The sequence below is a fragment of the Prorops nasuta genome, unplaced genomic scaffold, assembly GCF_024137725.1.
Source record: "Prorops nasuta isolate Cenicafe-Biocafe unplaced genomic scaffold, Cenicafe_Pnas_1.2 PNAS00006, whole genome shotgun sequence".
NCBI lineage: Eukaryota > Metazoa > Arthropoda > Insecta > Hymenoptera > Bethylidae > Prorops > Prorops nasuta.
In genome coordinates, this window is record NW_027116803.1 from 920,838 (window position 1) to 941,803 (window position 20,966).

A 20,966-nucleotide genomic window follows, 5' to 3' on the forward strand; every position below is an offset into this window, starting at 1 on the left:
CAGTGAACAATGAAAAATAATTAAAACTGTATGAAGTGTTATCTAGAATTAACTGCAGAAGTTGTGCCAACTTTTGCTTTACCTAAATAGATAGCCAATTAATTTTTTTATCATATTACCGATGATGAGTAACCATGCTGAAAAGAAACGAACGTTTCACGCCGAATCTGTTTTTTCTTATTGCCTGTTCCATTTTTGTCGGTAGGAATTTTGACGAGAACGAAGGTGTTACATTTCGAGTCAAAGCAAAATATGTAGCGTTGATTATTATGAATCACTTAATAAAAGATTAAAGAATTTATTATATATATATATATATATATATATATATGAGTCTGACGCAATGTATAAAACTATATGTTCCATGATGTTGGAGAATGTTTCTTTTTTACGGTTTGCATCCTTTATTTGCGATAGAATAATCTTCTAACATGATAAGTTTCTGTAAATGTTTATAAATGCTGAGTCTTTTATCTCTTGTTTAAAATCAGGTAAAATATTTGTTTGTAGTTAGTCAGGAGGATCATAACGAAATTTTTAACAATCTACCGAATCCTTTCAGAGTGGAGCTCGACATCGAGGAATCCCATGGCCTTCGGATGTCCACAGTGCGGTCGAACTTACAAGGTCAAAAGGTCGTTGAGGCGCCACATGTTGGTCGAGTGTGGCAAGGCCCCTAAGCACAAGTGCCCTTACTGCCAACATTATAGCAAGTACAGAACAAGCCTGGCCAAGCACATCTTGCACATCCACTCGAATCTTCCTCCTTACCCGTAGTTAAGTCCAAACCCAACGACTCGATTGTATGGAAAGACATTTGTAAGAATAACCTCTGTAAATAAAATTTAAAAATTAGCGAAAGTGTACGGTCGATCGCTCGGTTGTGCAGTCGATGTAAAATTTAGCAGTAATCGATGAAACTTGACCTTGAACTTTGTAAGTGTCTGTATATAGTATACATATTTATTTGAAACGCAGTATTTGCTAAAATTCTTGTAACACCTGTAAATCCCCACTTTGCAAGCCTGAATATAATCAATCGTCGTTATCAGTTTTTCAGTAAGCTTTCGAAAGTCCAAGTGCATGTCCATGAGAAGTAAGAGAGACTTGTTATTTCTAGGAATAAATGACATGAACATATTTCATAATATTATCTTAAAATCTGTTGCTACGTCGTGTGTCTATAAATGCTCTCATCTCATCCACATTTGTGATTGTTGATATTGGTGGAGATCGTGAGGGCGATTGATCGAATGATGTCTTAATAAAAGGGATGTTGTTGGTTTCAGGTTACTTGAAGGCCCAGTATCTGGTTGAAAATATGAGTAGTGCCGAACGAAGGAGATGCCGGGGTCAAGGACGTTTCCACTGCGACAATTGCGATCGTAGATACCACCAGCAGAAGAACCTGAGGAGACACGTGAAGAACGAGTGTGGCAAGCAGCCAATGCATCAGTGCAATTACTGCTCGTACAGGGCTACTTACAGGTCCTATCTGCAAGTGCACATGCTCAAGCACACGAGAGCGCACTTTACTTCCAGAAACAACACAGGCCTATACTAGTCCACCTAATCTAAGCCTTTTCCACTCGAACCTATCCAACTTTGCAAATTTTCAATTGCGCAAAGGTGGCCCTTGCACTTTGGGACAATATTCTATACTTTGTTTAGTTGTACAGAGGAAATATTTCCTAATCATTGCGAAAGAAAGATTGATAAATATACGTTCGACCCAGAAGTAAATCGAAATCTTTGAAATGTGGGAATCTTATGTAGCAAGCATCTCAATAGGAATAATCTTCTGCGTGTCCCAAAGTTGGAGAGAAATTCTACATAACGATTATTTAAGTTTGCTTTTTCACGTAGACTAAGTTTAATTCGAGAAAAGAACTAAGCGTACACATAACATACGTGCAATTTTGAGCCATTGATTACAGAACTATTGTAATTGGTGGCTGGACTTTAAAATGGTAAACGATCGAGTATTTAGTTTAGGATCAACTCCTCCATCTGAACTTTCAGAATTGGCAATAGCGAAGCAGCCACAATGTAAATTTAATATATATTTCCTGGATTATTCATACGTTTAAGCACGACGAAAGATATTCCACATATTTATAAATAGTATATACCTACACCCAATTGCGATCATGTGATGAACGATGTCGTTCGAGAAGTATTAATCATTTTAAGTGATCTTAAAAGATAGTATTTGATGTATCACGTGAGTTATTTATATTTTTGTTAACAGGTTTATGAGTTTCGTATAGGCGATAGATGTGATATAGTTTATACTTTAATTTGCATATTAATTCTGAGATTTACCTCATCATTGAAGTGAGATTGGTGATTCAGCAAGGAATCAGCGTGTAATTTTGCAAGACAATTACCGAGGTATACTAATGAACTTTAATAAAATGATTAATGGAGATAATTGTGTGAGGCTGTACTTTCTGCCCATTTCCAACAGGTGTCCAAACTGATCTATCCAATAAGAGCAGACAAGATCAAGAGAGAATTAAGAATCGATTCGACTAACCAGACAAAATCTTTTGTATGTTCCAGTGGATTATTTGGGGATGTTCTTCACGCATAAGCACACCTGCACGACTTGCGGCAAGACTTACAAACACAAGCATCACCTAAAGAGGCACCACGATTTTGAGTGTGGAGTCGATCCAAAGTTCAAATGCGCCTTCTGCCCACACAGAACCAGATATAAGGAGAGCTTGATGAAGCACATTCTTGCAAGGCATCAACAATACCTCGACCAAAACTCCCAATATGCAAGCTACCAGCAAGTGTTCGAAGGCCATGCCGAATTGGACACACCGGTTCAAACACAGGCACCCATGTACAATCCCTATCCGGATTTTCCACAAAATCTTTAGCAAAAATGTGCAGTGCCCCTGTAACGAATCTTTTTGTAAATACCAATAAAGAAATTTTCATACGACTCCTTCACAAAGTGGACCATTATCTCTTAAGCTACTCATCATCGAGGATATCATTGTTTTCTTTTTGTATTTGTTCTCTTCTCTCGTAGCGAGGATTGTAATATTTATGTTCGTTTCGGTTTTCGAAGGATCGCCTTTCAGAGTTTTTGGGGGAGAGATGGTAAATGGACAGTTTTTTAAACTCTTTTTAAGAAGACACTAGTGCGTACAGCGACTTTAACCCTTGGTATTCTATTTTGTTTGTTTGGCAGGTCATGGTGAGTACAGCTCGTCCAACTGGTCGGTACCAACTTTGGCTTCTGCATCCTGCATTGTGACGTATGGTCGACGACTACGTTCGATGACCTTGGGCGAAACAGCTGGGAGAGGCAAGGGTTGGGGACCCAGGAAGTACCTTTGTACCGATTGCAGCAAGAGTTTCGCACTGAAAGCGTCCCTGACCCGACACAAGACGTTCGAGTGCAATCGATACGCTATACCATTGGAGAAGAGTACCGTTGATGTTGCTAGCGAGAGAAAAAAGCCAAAGAAGAAACACCAGTGCCACAACTGCGGACGCAGCTACACGTTCTTCACGTCCCTGTGGAGGCACCAGAACTACGAATGTGGCATCGAGCCCAAATTCCAATGCCCGATTTGTAAAAAGAATTTCTCCCAGAAGAGCAATCTTGATCGGCATGTGCGCACCAAGCATTAACCCTTATCTTGATGCTACACATATAATTTCAATTATTAACAAAATGCTATTTACTAATGTGTAATACCTACGAGTACCTATCTTATACAATCGGTTTATCAGAAAATTCCAATTATGTTTTTTTTTTCTTTTAAAGATAATTCTTGATATTTTATTAATGTTTTCAAGAGCTGCTAATATATTTGCTTAGTCGTTATGCAAGTTATCGGTTATTAGTTTCTTGCGTGATAATCATTGTGTATTATGAGTAACACTAATATATTTGCGTATGCCAGCCTACGTATATGTGATTCTAAAATACCAAATTTTATTCATTTTCCTGTGTTATCAATTAATTCTATTCACGATTTTACAGTGGTAAACTTTTATTTCAAATAATAATAGTTGAGCAATATATATATATATATATATATATATATATGCAAATAATATAGATACAAAGAATAGCTTGTACAAATGATACTAATAAAACAATCTACCATACTGGATCCATAGTCTGAAAGTTTTGTTTGAGTTGTGTCTTAATAAATAAAAAATATGAAGTTTGCATGAGATTAATCGTAGCTCTTATCAGTGTCTGTCTTAATTGAATTGACAATGTATTGTATAGTTGAGGGTATAACCTACAGAGAGGTATTTTTACAATCGTTTTCTGTGCTGACTTGCAAAATCAGTGTCAACGTAAAATGATTGTGTGTTGTGTATCCTGTGAGTCTATTAAATGTATCTATTTATTTTTTCAGTTCCAGGATTTAATAGTGGTTTTATTAACTATCAGAGGCGGAGTTACGATAACGCTGTGACGGAACAATATGTTAGATGCCCACAATGCGGAAGAAGTTATAAGCAAAAGCGAAATCTTACAACACACTTAAAATTTGAATGTGGAGGACAACGTAATTTCACATGTCAAGTTTGCGCAGCTAAATTCACGCAAAATATTAGCTTACGTCGTCATCTTCTTCATAAACACAAGATTTATATCCCTCCAAAATTTTCATTACCCAAAAAAATCTTTTAACAATTGACATTATTATTTTTCTGTCCTCAAATCTTCCAAGAATTTATGTTATAAATAAAAATGTTTAACTTAATTTTTATTTGTGGCGAGAAAGCAATGGGTTACTTTGCAAGTCAATATATTTCTTATAATTAGATTTCTAAGTAATATGCAACATTTAATGACTAATCAAAAGGTTTATTATTTTATTATGTCTGAGACTATTACTGAAGTATCAAGAAATTGTGTAATGTATAAAAAATGTGTAGCCACAATAAAATTCTGTATTGCAATATTCTACTTAATTCATAGAATTTCTGAAGATCATCATGATAAGATGTTTTAACTGAAATTTATAATGCAGAGAATTTCCTCACTAATTTCTTCAGAACATTAGTTTAATTTCACACTGTTGTTTCTTTTTCAGGTAATTCAACTATTTTTTCCAAAGAGGGCTGGGATATCTACTCCACAAGAAAACAAGAGTTTCTCTGTAATCAGTGCGGTAGAATTTATCAACTAAAGGAAGCTCTCGTAAAGCATATGCGATTTGAGTGCGGCGGACAGAAGCGATTTGCCTGTCAATTTTGTTCCTCTCGATACACGCAAAATGGCAAACTCCGACAACATATGCTCAGAAAGCACAATATTTTCGTCCCACCACAAAAATCTGGCAGGAGAGTTAGTAACAATTCACTCAGCGAATTACAATTTTTAGCTTCGCCCGTCTATATCTCAAGATGTAAACAAGAAACTACTACACCATTGTTAATTAATAAAATATCTTTTGTAATGAAACAGTGTTGCCCACGAATTTTATCTCAGTGTAGCTTTAATCCTGTTATAGTAATAACGTTAAGAAAACGAAAAAGAAATAGAAGAAGATGAAGAGGAGGTTGCAAGAAAGAAGACAAAAAATAACTACTGCCAGATTTCTTTCGATGGATTGAGGTATACGTGTAAAAAAGTTCAATTCTCCTCTAATCGAGTCTAAATTTTTTCAGGTCTTCCCGGAGAGCATTGGAAAATCATTTCTGCGGTCACGAAGAAAATTTATATCACTGAAGATTTAACAAAGATGGCCAAACCTACGACTAGAATCTTGAAGATCTCTGACAGAATTGCTCTTCATCGTCTATCGAAGATTGTTAAGTTTTTTTTCTGAATTAAAAAAACTTTGAAGGAAGATGGACGGATTTTATAATTCATACACTTATTCTGCACACGATACGAAGTTTGGAAGATTGGAAGAGAATAATACTTGATCAATATTATAGTATTTTCTTCTTCTTGTTTTCTTCTTATAACATATTTTGCATTTCATTAACCATTAAGCATGGTAGATCAGATATTTATTCGATATAAGTAGAACACGATTAATATTACAAAATATTCTGCATTGAGAGATAAATTAAAGCACATTTTGCAACTGAATAGGAGACGCATACCTTGATAATAATTAAAGTTTGCGTTTTTCGACCGTTAAGAAATTCGTTGGTTGGAACCTAGTTTCACCGATAAATTTGTTTCCTTGGCAGATTTCGGAAGGTCTACTTTCACTTGTCAGCAATGCGGAAGAGTCTACGATTATTCGTGCAACTTGGGAAGGCACGTGAAATTTGAGTGCGGAGGAAAACGAATGTTTTCTTGCTACTCCTGCGGAAAAAGTTTCACCCAGAAAACCAGTCTGGATCGTCACAAGTATAAAATACATGGAATCGACATTTCGCAGAATCACACTAGCTCCATTCAGTAATGAAATATAGATATATACGTACACTGAAAAATAAATTTTTATCAATGTCGTTGAGGTTGACTCGACTTTGCCGCGACGCTAAATATGGCAAACTCATTTTTGAGACACTCAGCCTTCTAGCGTGGTTGAACGTTACAGTTCAGTAGATTTCACGCGAGGTTGGGTCAGCTTCACTGAAATTTATGTAAAGCTTAGTTATACTGAATAAATTTGAAGTTAAATTAAAATTCTTATTTACTTTTTTTTTAACGAATATAGTTTCTTATAAATTGAAATATTATTATATTGATTTTATAAGAAAATATCCTTGAGTGAATCTTTTAATTGCATTCATACAAAAAAGTTAAAAAAAAATAGTTCAAGGACTCTGCATTTGCACTAAATAAAATGTCATTGATATAATTGAACACTACTCAGTCACACGACTAGGTAGACATTGTTTCATCGTTTTTCAGTGTATATAATTACAATAAAATAAATCAACTGTTGCAATATATTGATCAGTTGTATTTTTACATTTTTTAGTTTTGTCTCAGTGATCAAATCGCAGATTCATGTAATTTGTCATATAGGAATTTATTAATCGAGGTAGTACTTGTGCGGTAAGATTCTGTTATATAAATTTTGGTAAAGAAATATTTTATTTCTTATTGTTTCTTAAAATAGAATATTCTAAAAGATTGATTAATCAATGATTATGACAGAATTTTTTCTTCCAGATTAAAAGCATGTTTCAAAAGTCCATTATTAACGAAGCATAAGTACAATCTTGAGATAGTTAATAAAATTGATCTATTAACTGAATAAAATTGATGATGTCGAATATAAAAAAAACTTTAACTTTTCGTTTTTATTTTCCTTTGGATTTTCTTTTTGTCACGTGTACCGTGAGAGATCTTCATAAAAATACTCTCAAGGGCCGTTGTTTTAACATAATTTGGCAATCCTTATTAATGTAAGCTCTCAATTTTCTGTTCACAGCTTTGAAGGAGTCTTTGCAAGGAAGGTTGCATCGAAGAATAAAATCGGAGGGTCGATGGAAGAAGGATCTTACGTGTTATCAGTGCGAAAAAGTCTACAAGAACAAATATAGCTTGTCTAATCACATAAAGTACCACTGCGGCGCAGAAAAGAAATTCATCTGCGGAATCTGCAATCAACTCTTCTCGCAAAATTTTAGTCTACGACGTCACCTGATGCACATCCACGAAATTTTTCTACCATCTAGAAGAAAGAAAGAAGGAAGAGGTCAAAGTAAAGAAATCTCTGAGGAATCAGCACTTGAAGAATTTTCCATGGACCATTCATCGCAGTAGCATCTTCGCGAAGAGTCCGACTGAGTGTCATCGCTTCAGGAATGTCATCAAAACAAGATATCTCTCGTCTACTCGAATCCTCAAGTTCTCCCGAAGAATTTACCCGAAGATTCTTTTCCAAGGATCATCGTGCGAAGCCTCCTGGATCAAGTGACGCGCGTCACCGCGAAGACACTACAAATCATCTGTCGAAGAACAAGTTGAAAAAACGCTGCACCATCATTTGACCAACGACTTACGAAGAAATTACTATTATTTAAATTGTCACAGTAACTTTGCATCGAATAACAATTTATGTTTTTGTTTTTTCAAAGTATAATTTTCCACACGATCGAAGAACACACATTTAATTATTTCATATTTAATATAAAATTTCAACATTTTGTTTTCACGAAGATAAATAATACTTGATTTATACAAATAATTTATCTCATAAGTTCAGATGCAAACATAATTGTTAGTGTAATGGGAAAGAAATATGACCATTTAAACTTTAATGATACACTTGAATTAAGAAACAATTAAAACAGTCATTATTGTTTATTTATTATATGTAATTGAATATTTTGTTTACTCGATGATTGTATCACCCGAAGATGTAAAATATCTCTCCCTCTTGCTAAAAAGGCTAACGTATGTAATTTTATTATAAACTATTGTTTAATCTCTTGGGGACCGGAATTTTGCCATTTACGTTGTGTTTTATCGTTAACCAAAGTTAATGTATTTGTGGCATGTATATGTGGTACGGAACCGTAAACTTTACGGATGCCCATTATAATGGTAAAACTCGTCCCCAGAAGGTTAACAAGTAATTCCCTTTTTTGTTCCTTTAGAATCTCCTTCTGTACATTTCTATTACATTTTCTTTTCATCATGACAGAATAAAAAGCAATTACATTTCATAAAAGAAAGTGTTATTGAACACGATTGAGTAATTTAAAAATTACTAAATCCCTGCTTCGGTAACACAATTCTAAGCTTTTTTTTCTTCTCATTGATGTCTTTTTTTATCTCCTCTCAAGATCTTTTTGATTATTCCAACAATCAATGAGTTCTGCATAGCCCAATTTTAGCTTTTTTCCTAACTTGTTTTCTTGTCTCTGTCACTCATTATTAACCTCAAGTTTAATACTGCTCTGTTTGCTTGCAGAGTATACGAGCAGGAATGATGAGGAAAATAAAATCGGTGGCTCATTAGTAGCGCCGGCAGCATCGATTGTTCCGATAGAAAAAAGAAGCTATCTGATAGTTGGTGTGGATCCACCATTGGAGCTAAGACAACCGGACGGCTCGCCCTATGTACCTCGTACAGACAAGCCGTACATGTGCAAAGGTTGCGGAAAGGGTTTCTCGCGTACTTATACCGCGGAGCGTCATTGGAATCATTTTAAATGCATAGCCTTCAGCCCGGCTGATGAGGTGCCGAGCGAAGACAAGCAGGCACAGAGTACCAGCGGTAGATCTCGCAAAACCGAAGAGAAAACTGGTAAAAAATCTGGTAGAACTGACGGTAAATTCAAATGTCCACGTTGCGGCAGATCCTATCAGTCCTTTAACAGTGTGAAACGTCATCTGGATACTTCCTGTGGGGTCGAACGTTCCTTCCAATGTATCTTCTGCAGTAAAATGTTTGCCCAGCAGTACTGTGTCACTAGACACATGAGGAAAGCTCACAAGGATAAGTTGGACAGTTCGAAACGAAGTAATATCGTGCCCTGTTCCATGAAATTGCAAAAGGAACGAAATCAGCATTTGCCCAAAAGAAATAAAGACCGTAATGGTGGTGAGAGTTTGAGCAATTTAAATTATGTGTCGAGGAACGTGAGGTTGTCCAGTGAAAGTAACAAAAGTTTCTTCAGAACTCAAGCGATGTTCCCATATAAAATGAAATATTTTAAAAGATATAATAATTATGTTAGGGTGATGAAAAATCTCAAGGGTATGGAGATTGGACATACTTTGAATTTGACGACCAAACCGTGTACGAATTCGCAGAATTTTGCAAACGAGCACGAGAGCTTTTCGGTCAAAGCAACGGTATCTTCATCTTCCGATTACTCGGATCAAACGCAGGACAGAATTAGCACTGATTTTGCGAGAGAACCGTACACTCTATCCTCTGTTTGATTTAAAATTAAAGTTTAAATTTAAAGAGAGAGCCTGAATCACTTTTAGGTCTTTATTGGCATTTTCTGTCCTTTATTCGTACCTACATGATAAATTTAACGATAAAGTAAATTACGATTAAATCATTCAGCAAAGTTTACGTTTCTGCAATACTGCTTTACGTCGATGTTTAACTGTTCAACAATTCTTATTCATTTTATGTGAAATATCCTTTATCTATACTGCTGCACAATGAAAGAATACTATATTTGCTAGCTAGTAACACCCCTATCCTTTATATTGGAAATATTTTTAACGGAGGGCAAATGCTGCTATCATTTTCACCCCAATCGTACCACGTGTTTTTATAGAAAATCATAACATGATGTGAAAAATTTTTTTTTATATCATGATTAATTGCAAATTTTAAAAATAAAGTTTTTAGTGTTAATTATTATTTTAAAGTGAAAATGTCAAACATTGTTTAGAAAGCAATATGAAATAATCAAGAGATTTAGGCTCAAATTTGACTCGAAGTCATACCGCGGTCCGATTAGGGTAAATATATTTGGATAATTATTTAAAATTTGATTTTTTCCATTTGGTATTTATGGTTTATATGTTTTTTTTCCCCATGGTACGTCAGTACAGTTTTTTGTCTTACGTAGTGTATATCTAAATATACTCAATATTTTCAGCATACAAGATGAACCTAAAAGATGTTTATGTGTGGATGTTTTAAAAAGAATGATTATAGTGGTAGCTTCAGAAAGTGGTTCACTATGTGTTATAAAATTTAATGTAAAATTTCATTAATCATTGCTCAAAAATCGTATTGACGATTACGTCTTACGTTCTTCAGATTTGAAAAATCCAAAGATTTAATTTACATATATGAAACTAGTTTTGAGGCTATTACGTACCAATGTTTTAGATCATTTGGGAAAGGATTAGGATTGATTGAAATTAAAGCTGAGAAAATGATTAATCTATATATGGTGAAAAATATTTCGGGAGCGTGCAAATTGGCAGGCTGTTATTTTGGACAGAATTGTGCTTCATTGAAAATTTCTTTCGAAAAAAGAGCGATATAGCTGTGAATGAAAGTAGACTATAAGATATTATAAGCTCAATTGTTACACTTATTCACTATAAGACCTAAAAAGGCATCGAATGCTGTGTTAAACAAGTGATTGAAAGTGCCTCGGAATATTCAGCTTTCATTTTAATCGCAATAATTATTGTATTAAACAGGCCACCCGATGGAGTTACGTAAAATTTGATCATGGACGACTCACTGTTGGAATTGTATAACAATAAATCTAGCAAGTTGTTTCGGTAGCGCTTCTTATTAGAAGGGGGCAAGCAAATTGGAATAAGACAAAAAGTACCGAAGAAGACTGAAAAAGCTTCGCGACTGACTTTGTATAAAAATATTTATTTTTATTCAAAAATTTGTTAAATTTCACATTGTTGTTTCGTATAGGGTTTTAAACTAGATCGTGGAAGTGGAATGGATTTTTACCTTCACGTATAGTATAGATATAATAGAATATTAAAAAATTGATTCTAAATATAACATATTTGGAGTTCATCAATCATTTTTTGAATTTAATTATTTTCTTAGCTATCTAGCTTTTTCTCGATTGGTTTTACATAGTACAATATATAAAAAATGTGTGCTTATAAATTTCCAGAAGGATATAATTTCAAACTGATTTTATCTCTTTGTGTGTCTGTAAATATCTAGCTAGGAAAAATTGGTCGAGCTTATTCCATCCAAGAAAAATAAATGTTGAATAATGATGGTTGCGTGAGGGGGAGTTCAAAATGATTAAATTCATAAAATGGGTGTAAACTTCATAAGACATCTATATATACATATAAGGCTTGACTTAGTTTTAGAGTTAAAGATTAAGAGTGGCTTTTAAATGCCTTCCCAACGTTTGTTTTAACTTAAAGTTTGCTCTAGCTGAAGCTTGTCGAATACCTATTCAGTGTGTATCAGCATTTCACGTCAGTTGCATTAGTTGGAAGAAAGCAAACGTATCGTCTGCTCTTTTCCAACTAATGTGACTATCCTTTTGTGCTGATATATACGCACTGCATAGGTTTGCTACAAGTTTATTGCAGCATCTGAAAACTCTTTTATGCTACGTATGTTTAATCTTATATTTCAAGCTCGCAATTCTTCACTGTGTTGTGTGGTCACACTATTAAATATTAATTTACAATGTGTCAGCATATTAAAATGCTTCAATAGATTAATAGTTTAAGCGTGTATGGATATATATCTTTAAAATCTGATCTAAAGTACGTCGTTATTAATTCAGTGGAAATGATTAGAAATTATTGTTTTACAACGATTTTGTTAGATTTGCTCACTTTTATTGCGTTTGAATATACTGAGTAATTTAAGCAGAGATTTAACACATTGATTGTTTGAATCGCACTGAATATGTCGGTATAGGGAATTACGTAATATTACATGTTATTATTGCATACTTCACAATACAAGTAAAGAACACGAGATGTTTTACTCATTATCAGCGGTAGTAAGTAGATGCACTATTGTTATTTTACAGTCTGTTATATGAGGGGAATATCTATGTTTGAATAAAATTAATCCATTTCTTGCCTTATAAGCAGTCTATTGTAGTCGGTATGCCTTAATCCTGAATCAAGTACATATTCCATAGCTATTAGCGTAAATTCAGTTAAAAGATACATTTGCATTGATTATTTAATCAAAAGGCAGATAAAAATTCGTTGAGATACAGACATGTTAAACTGTTTTTTAGTAAAATACATTTTTTCCCACAGTTTGTGTTGTTTAGTTGAGTTTTTTCTTTAGTTAAATATAAATTGTTGTGAAATTGTGAAAATTAAAGCAGTATTAGAATTTTTTCTTTCAAATTACTTTTCTCAATAATTCTACGCGTTCTCTTTTTCAAAGTTATAATACATCGACTTGTTTGTTTCAGAGCCCAAGTCAAAGACCTTATATTGTAATGTGATACCACCAGATAAATGGCTGCAGTGCAAGTCTACTCTTACATGCTTGAAGTGTGACAAAACATTTAGTAATTTGCAAAACTTGAAGAAACATATGAATTATTACTGTGAGATGGAACCCTCATTCCAGTGTCCATTATGTCCGCGCAAGACTAGACTTTCTATTTTTCTCGCATATCACATGAATATAGCTCATTCTCATGCAAGACGTTCAAATAATTCATTAAACTTATTGACCACTGAAGATGAAAAAATTCAGAAATGACTACATCTCATGTCGAAACTACCCACACAAGGCCAGAGATGTGAATTTTTTTAAGTATGACTCTGATAAGGCTTGTTTTATTTTAAACCGTATAAATGTTTTACCCGAAAATTGTGACAAAACGTAGATAAAAAAAAATGTGTAATTTACATTATTTTGTACGTTGACTTTATAATAAAATAATAGGTTCGCTTGCTTGATTTTAATTGGTTACGTTTTTGATTTATGCATTTGCTCCTCTCGAAGTATGAAAATGATTACATACACTGATCGCACGTTTGCTCTATAAGTGCATCGAACTTATTTTCTAATACGACTGTTTGTAATTTGTAGGTTTCATCGGGCAGCAATTCGAAGAGCTAAGCACCATGGATCCTTCCGGGAAGTTGCTGTACATTTGTTCGAGATGTGGCAGGCATTACAATTGGAAAGCGAGTCTTCAGCGTCATTTGAATACCAGCTGCGGATTACCTCCGATGTTTCAGTGCAACATTTGCGGTTACAGAGCTAGCCGCAAAGATATTCTGTACCGACACCTAAAAACCCACTCGAGAAGAATAAAAGATTAGCAAATAATACGAGAATCATCATGCTTTCTATTATTTGAAACATTTCCTCATCGCATAATCGTTAATCTTGATTAAATTTTAGCACCCCGGATGTTCTTCGAGAAGGTAACTTTTTTACACTTTCCCTGAATAAGAGCTAGGTCTCGTTGAAGCCCCATGAAAAAAAAAACGTTTCCAAACATTATCGCGGCGTCCCACGAAAACCTATAGCAAAAGAAAGGGCATTTGGCCACGAAGACATAAGATTTCTGTAAGAAAAAAGCTGCTCTAGGTCGAAGAATGAAAAATCGTCGTAGCAATTGAAATTAGTAAGAATTTCTCTTCATCGTCCGATCATTGTTTTGTTACAGAAGTAAACTGGAGAATGGTGGTGAGTTTTCCTGGTGCTTACAATCAAATTCAGCCCGGTGTACCAGCCCTGGAAACCGTGACGCCGTTCAAGGTCATCGAGCCTCCTCAGACGTCTAAACGTAACGTGTGCCACTTGTGCAAGAAGGGCTTCCGCGTGAAGGCCTTGCTGAAGAGGCACATCCAGCTCGGTTGCAAGATGATTCCACGAGGATCCCAGTTCGCTTGCAGCTTTTGCCCTTACAAGAGCACCTACAAGGCCAACATGGAGAGACACGTGCGAAATGTCCACGCCACCAGTGCTGGCCTGAAATTTCGTTGTGAACTCTGCAACTTTCGCAGCAACTACTCGTACTGTGTACGCAGGCACATGAAGACTTTCCACCGTGCTACCGAAGCCGCCTGCAAACCGCAAGATTCTTCCAGTCGACAACCACAACGTCATGGCCCCGAAGATACGGCTAATCACCAAAGCCTCTCCAGGAATGACGAACCTGAGCGCAGACATTCTAGGAGGTTTTAATTCTTCGCCACTCGATCGATTAAACCTCCAACTCGTTTATTTACGGACTGTCTTCGTTTTATACATTTATTATTACAGAACATTTAAACAAACGGGTTAAGTCGTCTTAAAATTTTCTTACTCCTCTGATCTGCAACGTTTAATTACTTCATAAAATCTTAAATCAATTTTTAAATGACAGAACTATGCAAATGATTATTTTGTAATCGAAATTCTCTTTTGTACAGAGAATTCTTTAGGTTTTATCTTAATCAGTGTGTTATATATAGCTGATGGTGAATTATTAGTTGTAAATTAGATGTATACTATTATTTTTCTTCCCTTGAGCAATCATGTTTACATTGTGTGGTTTATCATTGGTGATATTTTTGCTTAAATAAAAATTGAGGTTTATATTCTTATGATAAATGTATGATCGCGATAAAGTGATTAGTCAGGGGTTGGCCATTTAATTATGTAAATTTAGTCTACCGAGCACTATTTTCTTTGCGAATAACGATTTCACCGCATTTATACATAGTATATACATATGTATATAACGTTCTATGATGTTTTTAACAATATTCTCAATTTTCCTAATACTCTGTAAATGATAGTCATTTCTATTTTAAATCGTCTTTAATTTTCATAATAATATACACGCGTGTATTAGGAAACATTTCTAATAAAATACAAGCAATTAGACATTTTTATTCTTCTTGTATATCTCTCGTCGAGTGTAATTTAAATCTTATTTATTTAGCTGTGTTTTGATTATCCTGAAGCCGAAGTTGAACGATGCTTGAAACCTTGTTGGATTCTGTGCTGATTTACGAGGACCAGTGAAGGTGTGATTTTAAACAAATTGTAGTACCTTTGTAATAACATTGCAAGGAAATGTGAAGCACCGCGCGAAGACAGGTTTACGTATTGAAATAATTATTATATAAGATACAACAAAGCCTCTTTCTAGTTTAATATCATCTGATCATCGACTTGTACAAAGATCGAGCATAACCATTCGTCTGACTAAAGATTTCTTTTTTCTTTTTCAGGAAACTCGACAAACTGTGATAACACCACGATAGAAGAGACCTGGACGTCGATCAGATTAATTGTATGTTTAAAAGAAAAATTTGCAGTTAAAAAATCAAGCAGAGCGTCAATGTTTCCTTGCTCATGATCCAATTCATTTATCCCGTAAAAGACTGATAATTGAATTTCACACAATTTTGACACGACCAAACTCCTGCTCGTTAAACACCTTTATAATAAATTTGAAATAGTGTGTTTTTGGGCTTTTTGTTCGAGAAAGCTCGCGTTACGTAAGTACAGCTTTTGCTCCACCAAATATATCTTATTCCATGAATGTTCCTCAGCCGTTGATAGAAAAGGAAATCTTTTTCTAGTTGATAGAGTTAGCATAAATTTTTTATACCACTGTATCAAAACTATTGGCTATTGCTTTTTCGTTCCAAAGCGAATACTTCTGCATCGATCCTGGGTTCTTGAATCAGCAGCTGGACACGATATGGCCCAAAATCAAAGATTCCGACAGTTTTCTGAATTTTGCGTCTATTCGTGTCTAGGCTCTCGAACGCCATCCTGAATGCTGGAACCTTAATTATTAGCATAATGTAACCTGTAGATCCATAGTAGTGATAAGAACCATTGTTTCCCTTTCTCTTAAGAAGTTACCTCGAGTTTTATCAGCCACTACTTATTTTCTGGATAATTTTTTATACGAGCTTTTAAATAACTGACTAAAACTGATGAAAGGTTGTTGATTCAGAAGTTTGAGACTTTTTTTGGAGTATTTTTGAACGTCCATGACATTGAGCGTTTAGGGAAGATCTAACGTGAAACGTTTGCTTGCAGCTTACCAGAAGATGTACATAGGCGATCGGGTGCTGGGCTATACGTGTACGATGTGTAGCAAATTCTACAAAATGTGGAGCAACTACCTGAAGCACAAATGCGAACCACCGCAGTTCAAGTGTCCGCTTTGTCCGTTCGCCGCTTTCAAGGCCTTCATCCTCCACGCTCATCAGGTCGAACAACACTGCATAGTCTCATCGCCGAACACTTGACTCCCTCTCACCCACAGAGGACTGGACTGATTGTGACTCCAGACAATTGCCTTAGTTAAGCGTTTCTGTGCCTAGTGCAGAGTGAGCAGGTGTCAACAAAAAAAAAACTTACAGCTGTGCATATCACAGCTGCTAGAAACGATATTTAGCTAAATCTGTTTTTGGCTATTCTAATCTTTCACCTCTCACTCGCCTCCTTAGGAAATTTTCATCTTTATTACCTTTTTGTATTGCCCCTAGTACCACTTTTTATCTTATCTTACACTGGTTTATTATTTTCCAGGGCGAGCCTCCTTATAAACGGCTCTAAAATACGTAAGATCTAATAATTTTTTATTTATTATCGAGCAAGATAAAAATTATCGAGTTATACTGCAAGTGACGTTCAGTTTTCACTATTATTTATTCAATTATAAATTATGTTATTAATTCCATTACAAAGTCAATGGAATCTGAAGTAATTTATCAAAATTTAGTTAAATTTTGGAATGTTTAATCAAATCCTAGTTTTACTCAGGAGAAAGCGTTCGATTAAGGTTTTTGTAGATGATTTGATTTTTTGGGGACCTGGAAGATTTATACCAGATGCATAATTTTAACGTACGTACATTAGGTATCAGTGAGTAATTTTCTTTCCACTGACACTTTTAAAATAACTGAGTATTTCTTATAGGATATTATTTTAAATAGGTCCTAATCATCGATATAGTTTAATCGTATGAATAACAACACTGCCTGTTTTGAAGCTGCACAGTTATAGAGCTATAGATAACAAACTTCATTTAACGAACAGAGATAATTGATAACAGGGAATATCTATTCTCATAAATTATCCATCAGTAGTGACATTATTTATTGATCCAATAATTCATAAGCAACAACGTTCAAAATAATTCTTTGTGTGATTTCACGTGTTTTACAGTATAACAAGTAAATAGACTTATATATTCATCTGTGCCATTTACCATTTTCTGTGCACACACACTAAATTATGCATCACGCACCACTATACAATGATATTGATTATCGTTTCTGCCTTGTTTATCTTTTGTGAAAATTGTCACATTTATGGCTATCGACTATTATATTTTATTATTCTTCATGCGATACTGTCTAATTGACTGATTTTTTTACGAGTTGTTAGATTTAAGACTATTTCACGATGAAATGCCGACGTTACAATTGTATCAAGTTTTTCTTGTTACCATTCAATTTTATTCTGACGGTGCATTTCATTCAGAAAAATGACGCAGCAGGCATAAATTGCGTATGTAGTATTTATAAATGCATGTATTTTCGTAATCTCAATAATAAAGCATCAGATTATACGAACAATCTATAATTGGTGAAAAAAAGCTACAATATAAATGCATTTATTTTCAGGATCTTTTGTATTAGCAAGGATCACTTTATTTCAATGTCTAATCTGTATTTTAAATTATGTGCAATATTTCTGCTGTTTGTTTTAGTGTCTGAGTTTCCAAGTTCTTTCGAGAAGCATACGCAGACTTCATTGTACAGACTTGGCTTTCCCAAGAGTATTTATGTATTATAAAAATTTGTTATATCTTGCAATGGGAGCATCTATCGAGAATTGATGTTTGTTTGTTGAAAGTACCTAGAACAGGTATTAAAAGAAAGCAATATTTTAATACTAGTTAATGAAACCGATAAGAAGGAATTGCTTGCAGGATATGCTAAGTTTTGTTCGATTTTGATGATTTCTATGATACAAAAGTGCCGAAGTTTAAATTCGCACTTTTCCTTCGTTTCAGGTATGCACGTGTGTCGCGAATGCAAGAAAACTTACACATCAAGGATGACCTTAAATCGGCACATACGAGAGGATTGTGGAAGGATTTTATATACCTGCCCTCTCTGTCACAGCATCATTCCCATGAAATTCAATCTACTCAATCATCTCAAGAAGGAACACAATTGCTCCACTAAACTTTAACGCAATTAATTTAATGTTGGAAAACTATGACTTTAATTTAAGTTAGCTCACTGATAACAAGTGAAGCAAACGTATGTCCTTTTGCTTGCTTGTTAGGTATCGCGTCAGCTTCAATCTGTGATTTATGAAATAAATCAATGTACGAAGTGGTTAATGCTGGTTATTTGTTAATGACAATAAAAAGGATTAACGAATGTATTATATAGTACACTTATATTCACACAAACAAAATTTTTTAACATTTCACACGATCAGTGTTAATGTCACCGATAGCTACCACGCGGCTTATACGATTGTGTGGTTGACATTACACCGATCAATGTTACACATTGAAAAGCAGTAAAAACTACATATATTAACCTATATGCATTTGCTAAATTTTTATTTCAAGAAGCAGTTGTATATTCAGGAAAAACACTACCACATCCAAAGTGCCCTCGCCACATCAATGGTAGCAGTGAACGTGTTAAACAAAGATGTGGACGAATCGTTAGAAAATATTACATTTTCCATTGATTGTTTATTATTCTGCTGGATAACCGCAAGCCTGACATAGATGTATCATCGGCATAGAAAGAGCACATACTAATGAATTTGTTTGATTTCTTTTTGCAGATTGCAACCCTGAGAATGTAAGTCATGAGTGCAGAAACTGTGGCAGATCGTACCAGAACTATTGCTCCCTATCGAGGCACATCCGAGAAGAATGTGGAAAGTCTCCCAAGTACAAATGTCCATATTGCCCCAAAAGAAGTAAGCTGCATTGTAATCTACTGAAACACGTACGAAGAAAACATCTACTAACACCAGCAATGAGGCCAGGAATGAAGCCAGGAACGAGGCGGAGAAGATGAAGCAGGAAAACTTTTCATTAATTTTAACGTGATTGTTGACTTATGATCCACGTCGATATTGTAAATAAACGATCAAAGAATTAACACAGTTTTATACGAGCGTGTATATTCTTATCGACGAATGTCCCGAGATTTTCTGCACTGATAACCAGGCACTAGGAGTTGATCGCATTTTATTTTACCCATGAACAGTCGTGTGCATTAATTAGAACTGTAAACGAACACCCAAATGCTCGAAAAGCCCGAATCGCTTAAATGTTCGGCTCTGTCTTATTGCATTTTCTGACGAACGTTCGCGTTTTATTTTTTCAGAGTACAACCTCTGTCTGGCCTGTACGAAAATTTACAAATGGAAGAAATCTCTGCATCGACACGTTAGAGAGAGTCCGGAATGCTGGCCCATCCTCTTGTCTTCCGGAAACGGCGAGATCATCAGGCAGATCCATAACAAAATGCTTTTGAACAATTGATGCATCCCTTCCAATTCCACACGATCCTCGATGCAAATCACTGAAACCCTGCCACTGTTCAAGCTGAGAATATTTTTTTACAAAAATAAATTTTATTTTCTCGTACCCTCGGAGCCATGTGTATAAGTACATCCGTTCCTCAATCGTACTCGTTGCCATCTGAGAAAATTACCTGTCCAGATTTAAGCTTATCGTTGAAGAGAGACATCGAAAGCCTAATCGCCAATATTTATTATCTTGCGCGACTACTGTTAGGTGTGAGTTAGATGGTTATCTCTTCTCTACCATAATGCTATATAGTTAATACTGACGAAATCATAATAAATATTTGTGGAAATAATTGAAAATGATTGTTTGGGTTTTTGTGTGCAGGTGGGCTGTATGGATTTCCTGTATTGGTAGCGGCCCGTGCGAGAAAGCACCCGTGCAAGCAGTGTAACAAAGTTTATTCCAATTCCTCAACCTTGATGCGTCATCTCAGGCTCGAATGCGGCAGACCGCCTCAGTTTCATTGTCCTTTTTGTCACTTCAGCACAAAACGAAAATTCAACTTGGACTCTCACATTAAACACAAACACATGAGCCGACGACAGAGCACAATAAAGTACGAATAAATTAGGAAAAGCGTGGAGACTGCTCGCTGCCAAGTTTGTGTAATACTTGAGTGATAAATGGTGAAAATTTACACATGTAATAATACTGTTTCGGGAAGCACGAGTAATTTTTTGTAATGCTATTCTAATTACAAATAAATATATGCATATAGCGATAGGTATGGAATAAAGTTGACGAAGCCTTATTTGTATTTTTTTCAACTAATCTTTTGGTTTTATTTGTTGTTTCAGACTTTTTCCTTGTATGTTTAATCTTTGAGGTTGGATGACTAAGATATCTATATATGTATACATGTATGATAATTCACGTTCAACGTCTGCTTTATGAGATTTATAAGATACCACTTCGTATGTGCCTGGTAATGTAATGTTGCGTGATTCAGGATCTAAAACTGAAGTAGCCATTGTGAATTTCTGTTTTAGGTCGATTACCATCCGGCAGCATCT

The 20,966-nt window shown here is 35.0% G+C and overlaps 1 protein-coding gene across 8 annotated transcripts in view; it reads left to right on the top strand.

Moving 5' to 3' along the window:
- The window catches only part of lola (longitudinals lacking), a 110,927-nt gene that overhangs the window by 59,653 nt on the left and 30,308 nt on the right, over positions 1-20,966 (top strand). Inside the window, exons 7-8 of one of the 8 annotated variants that reach the window (XM_066728282.1) lie at positions 8,880-9,512; positions 12,820-13,195. The exons of 2 other annotated variants lie outside the window; for them this stretch is intronic. In XM_066728282.1, the coding sequence (XP_066584379.1) occupies positions 8,880-9,512; positions 12,820-13,115 (929 nt within the window). In that variant the 3' untranslated portion in view covers positions 13,116-13,195. Of the gene's footprint in view, positions 1-8,879; positions 10,106-12,819; positions 13,196-13,448; positions 13,700-14,034; positions 14,656-20,277; positions 20,608-20,966 lie in introns of those variants that run through there. 5 more of the 8 variants (XM_066728284.1, XM_066728292.1, XM_066728285.1 and 2 more) reach the window with 5 other exon arrangements.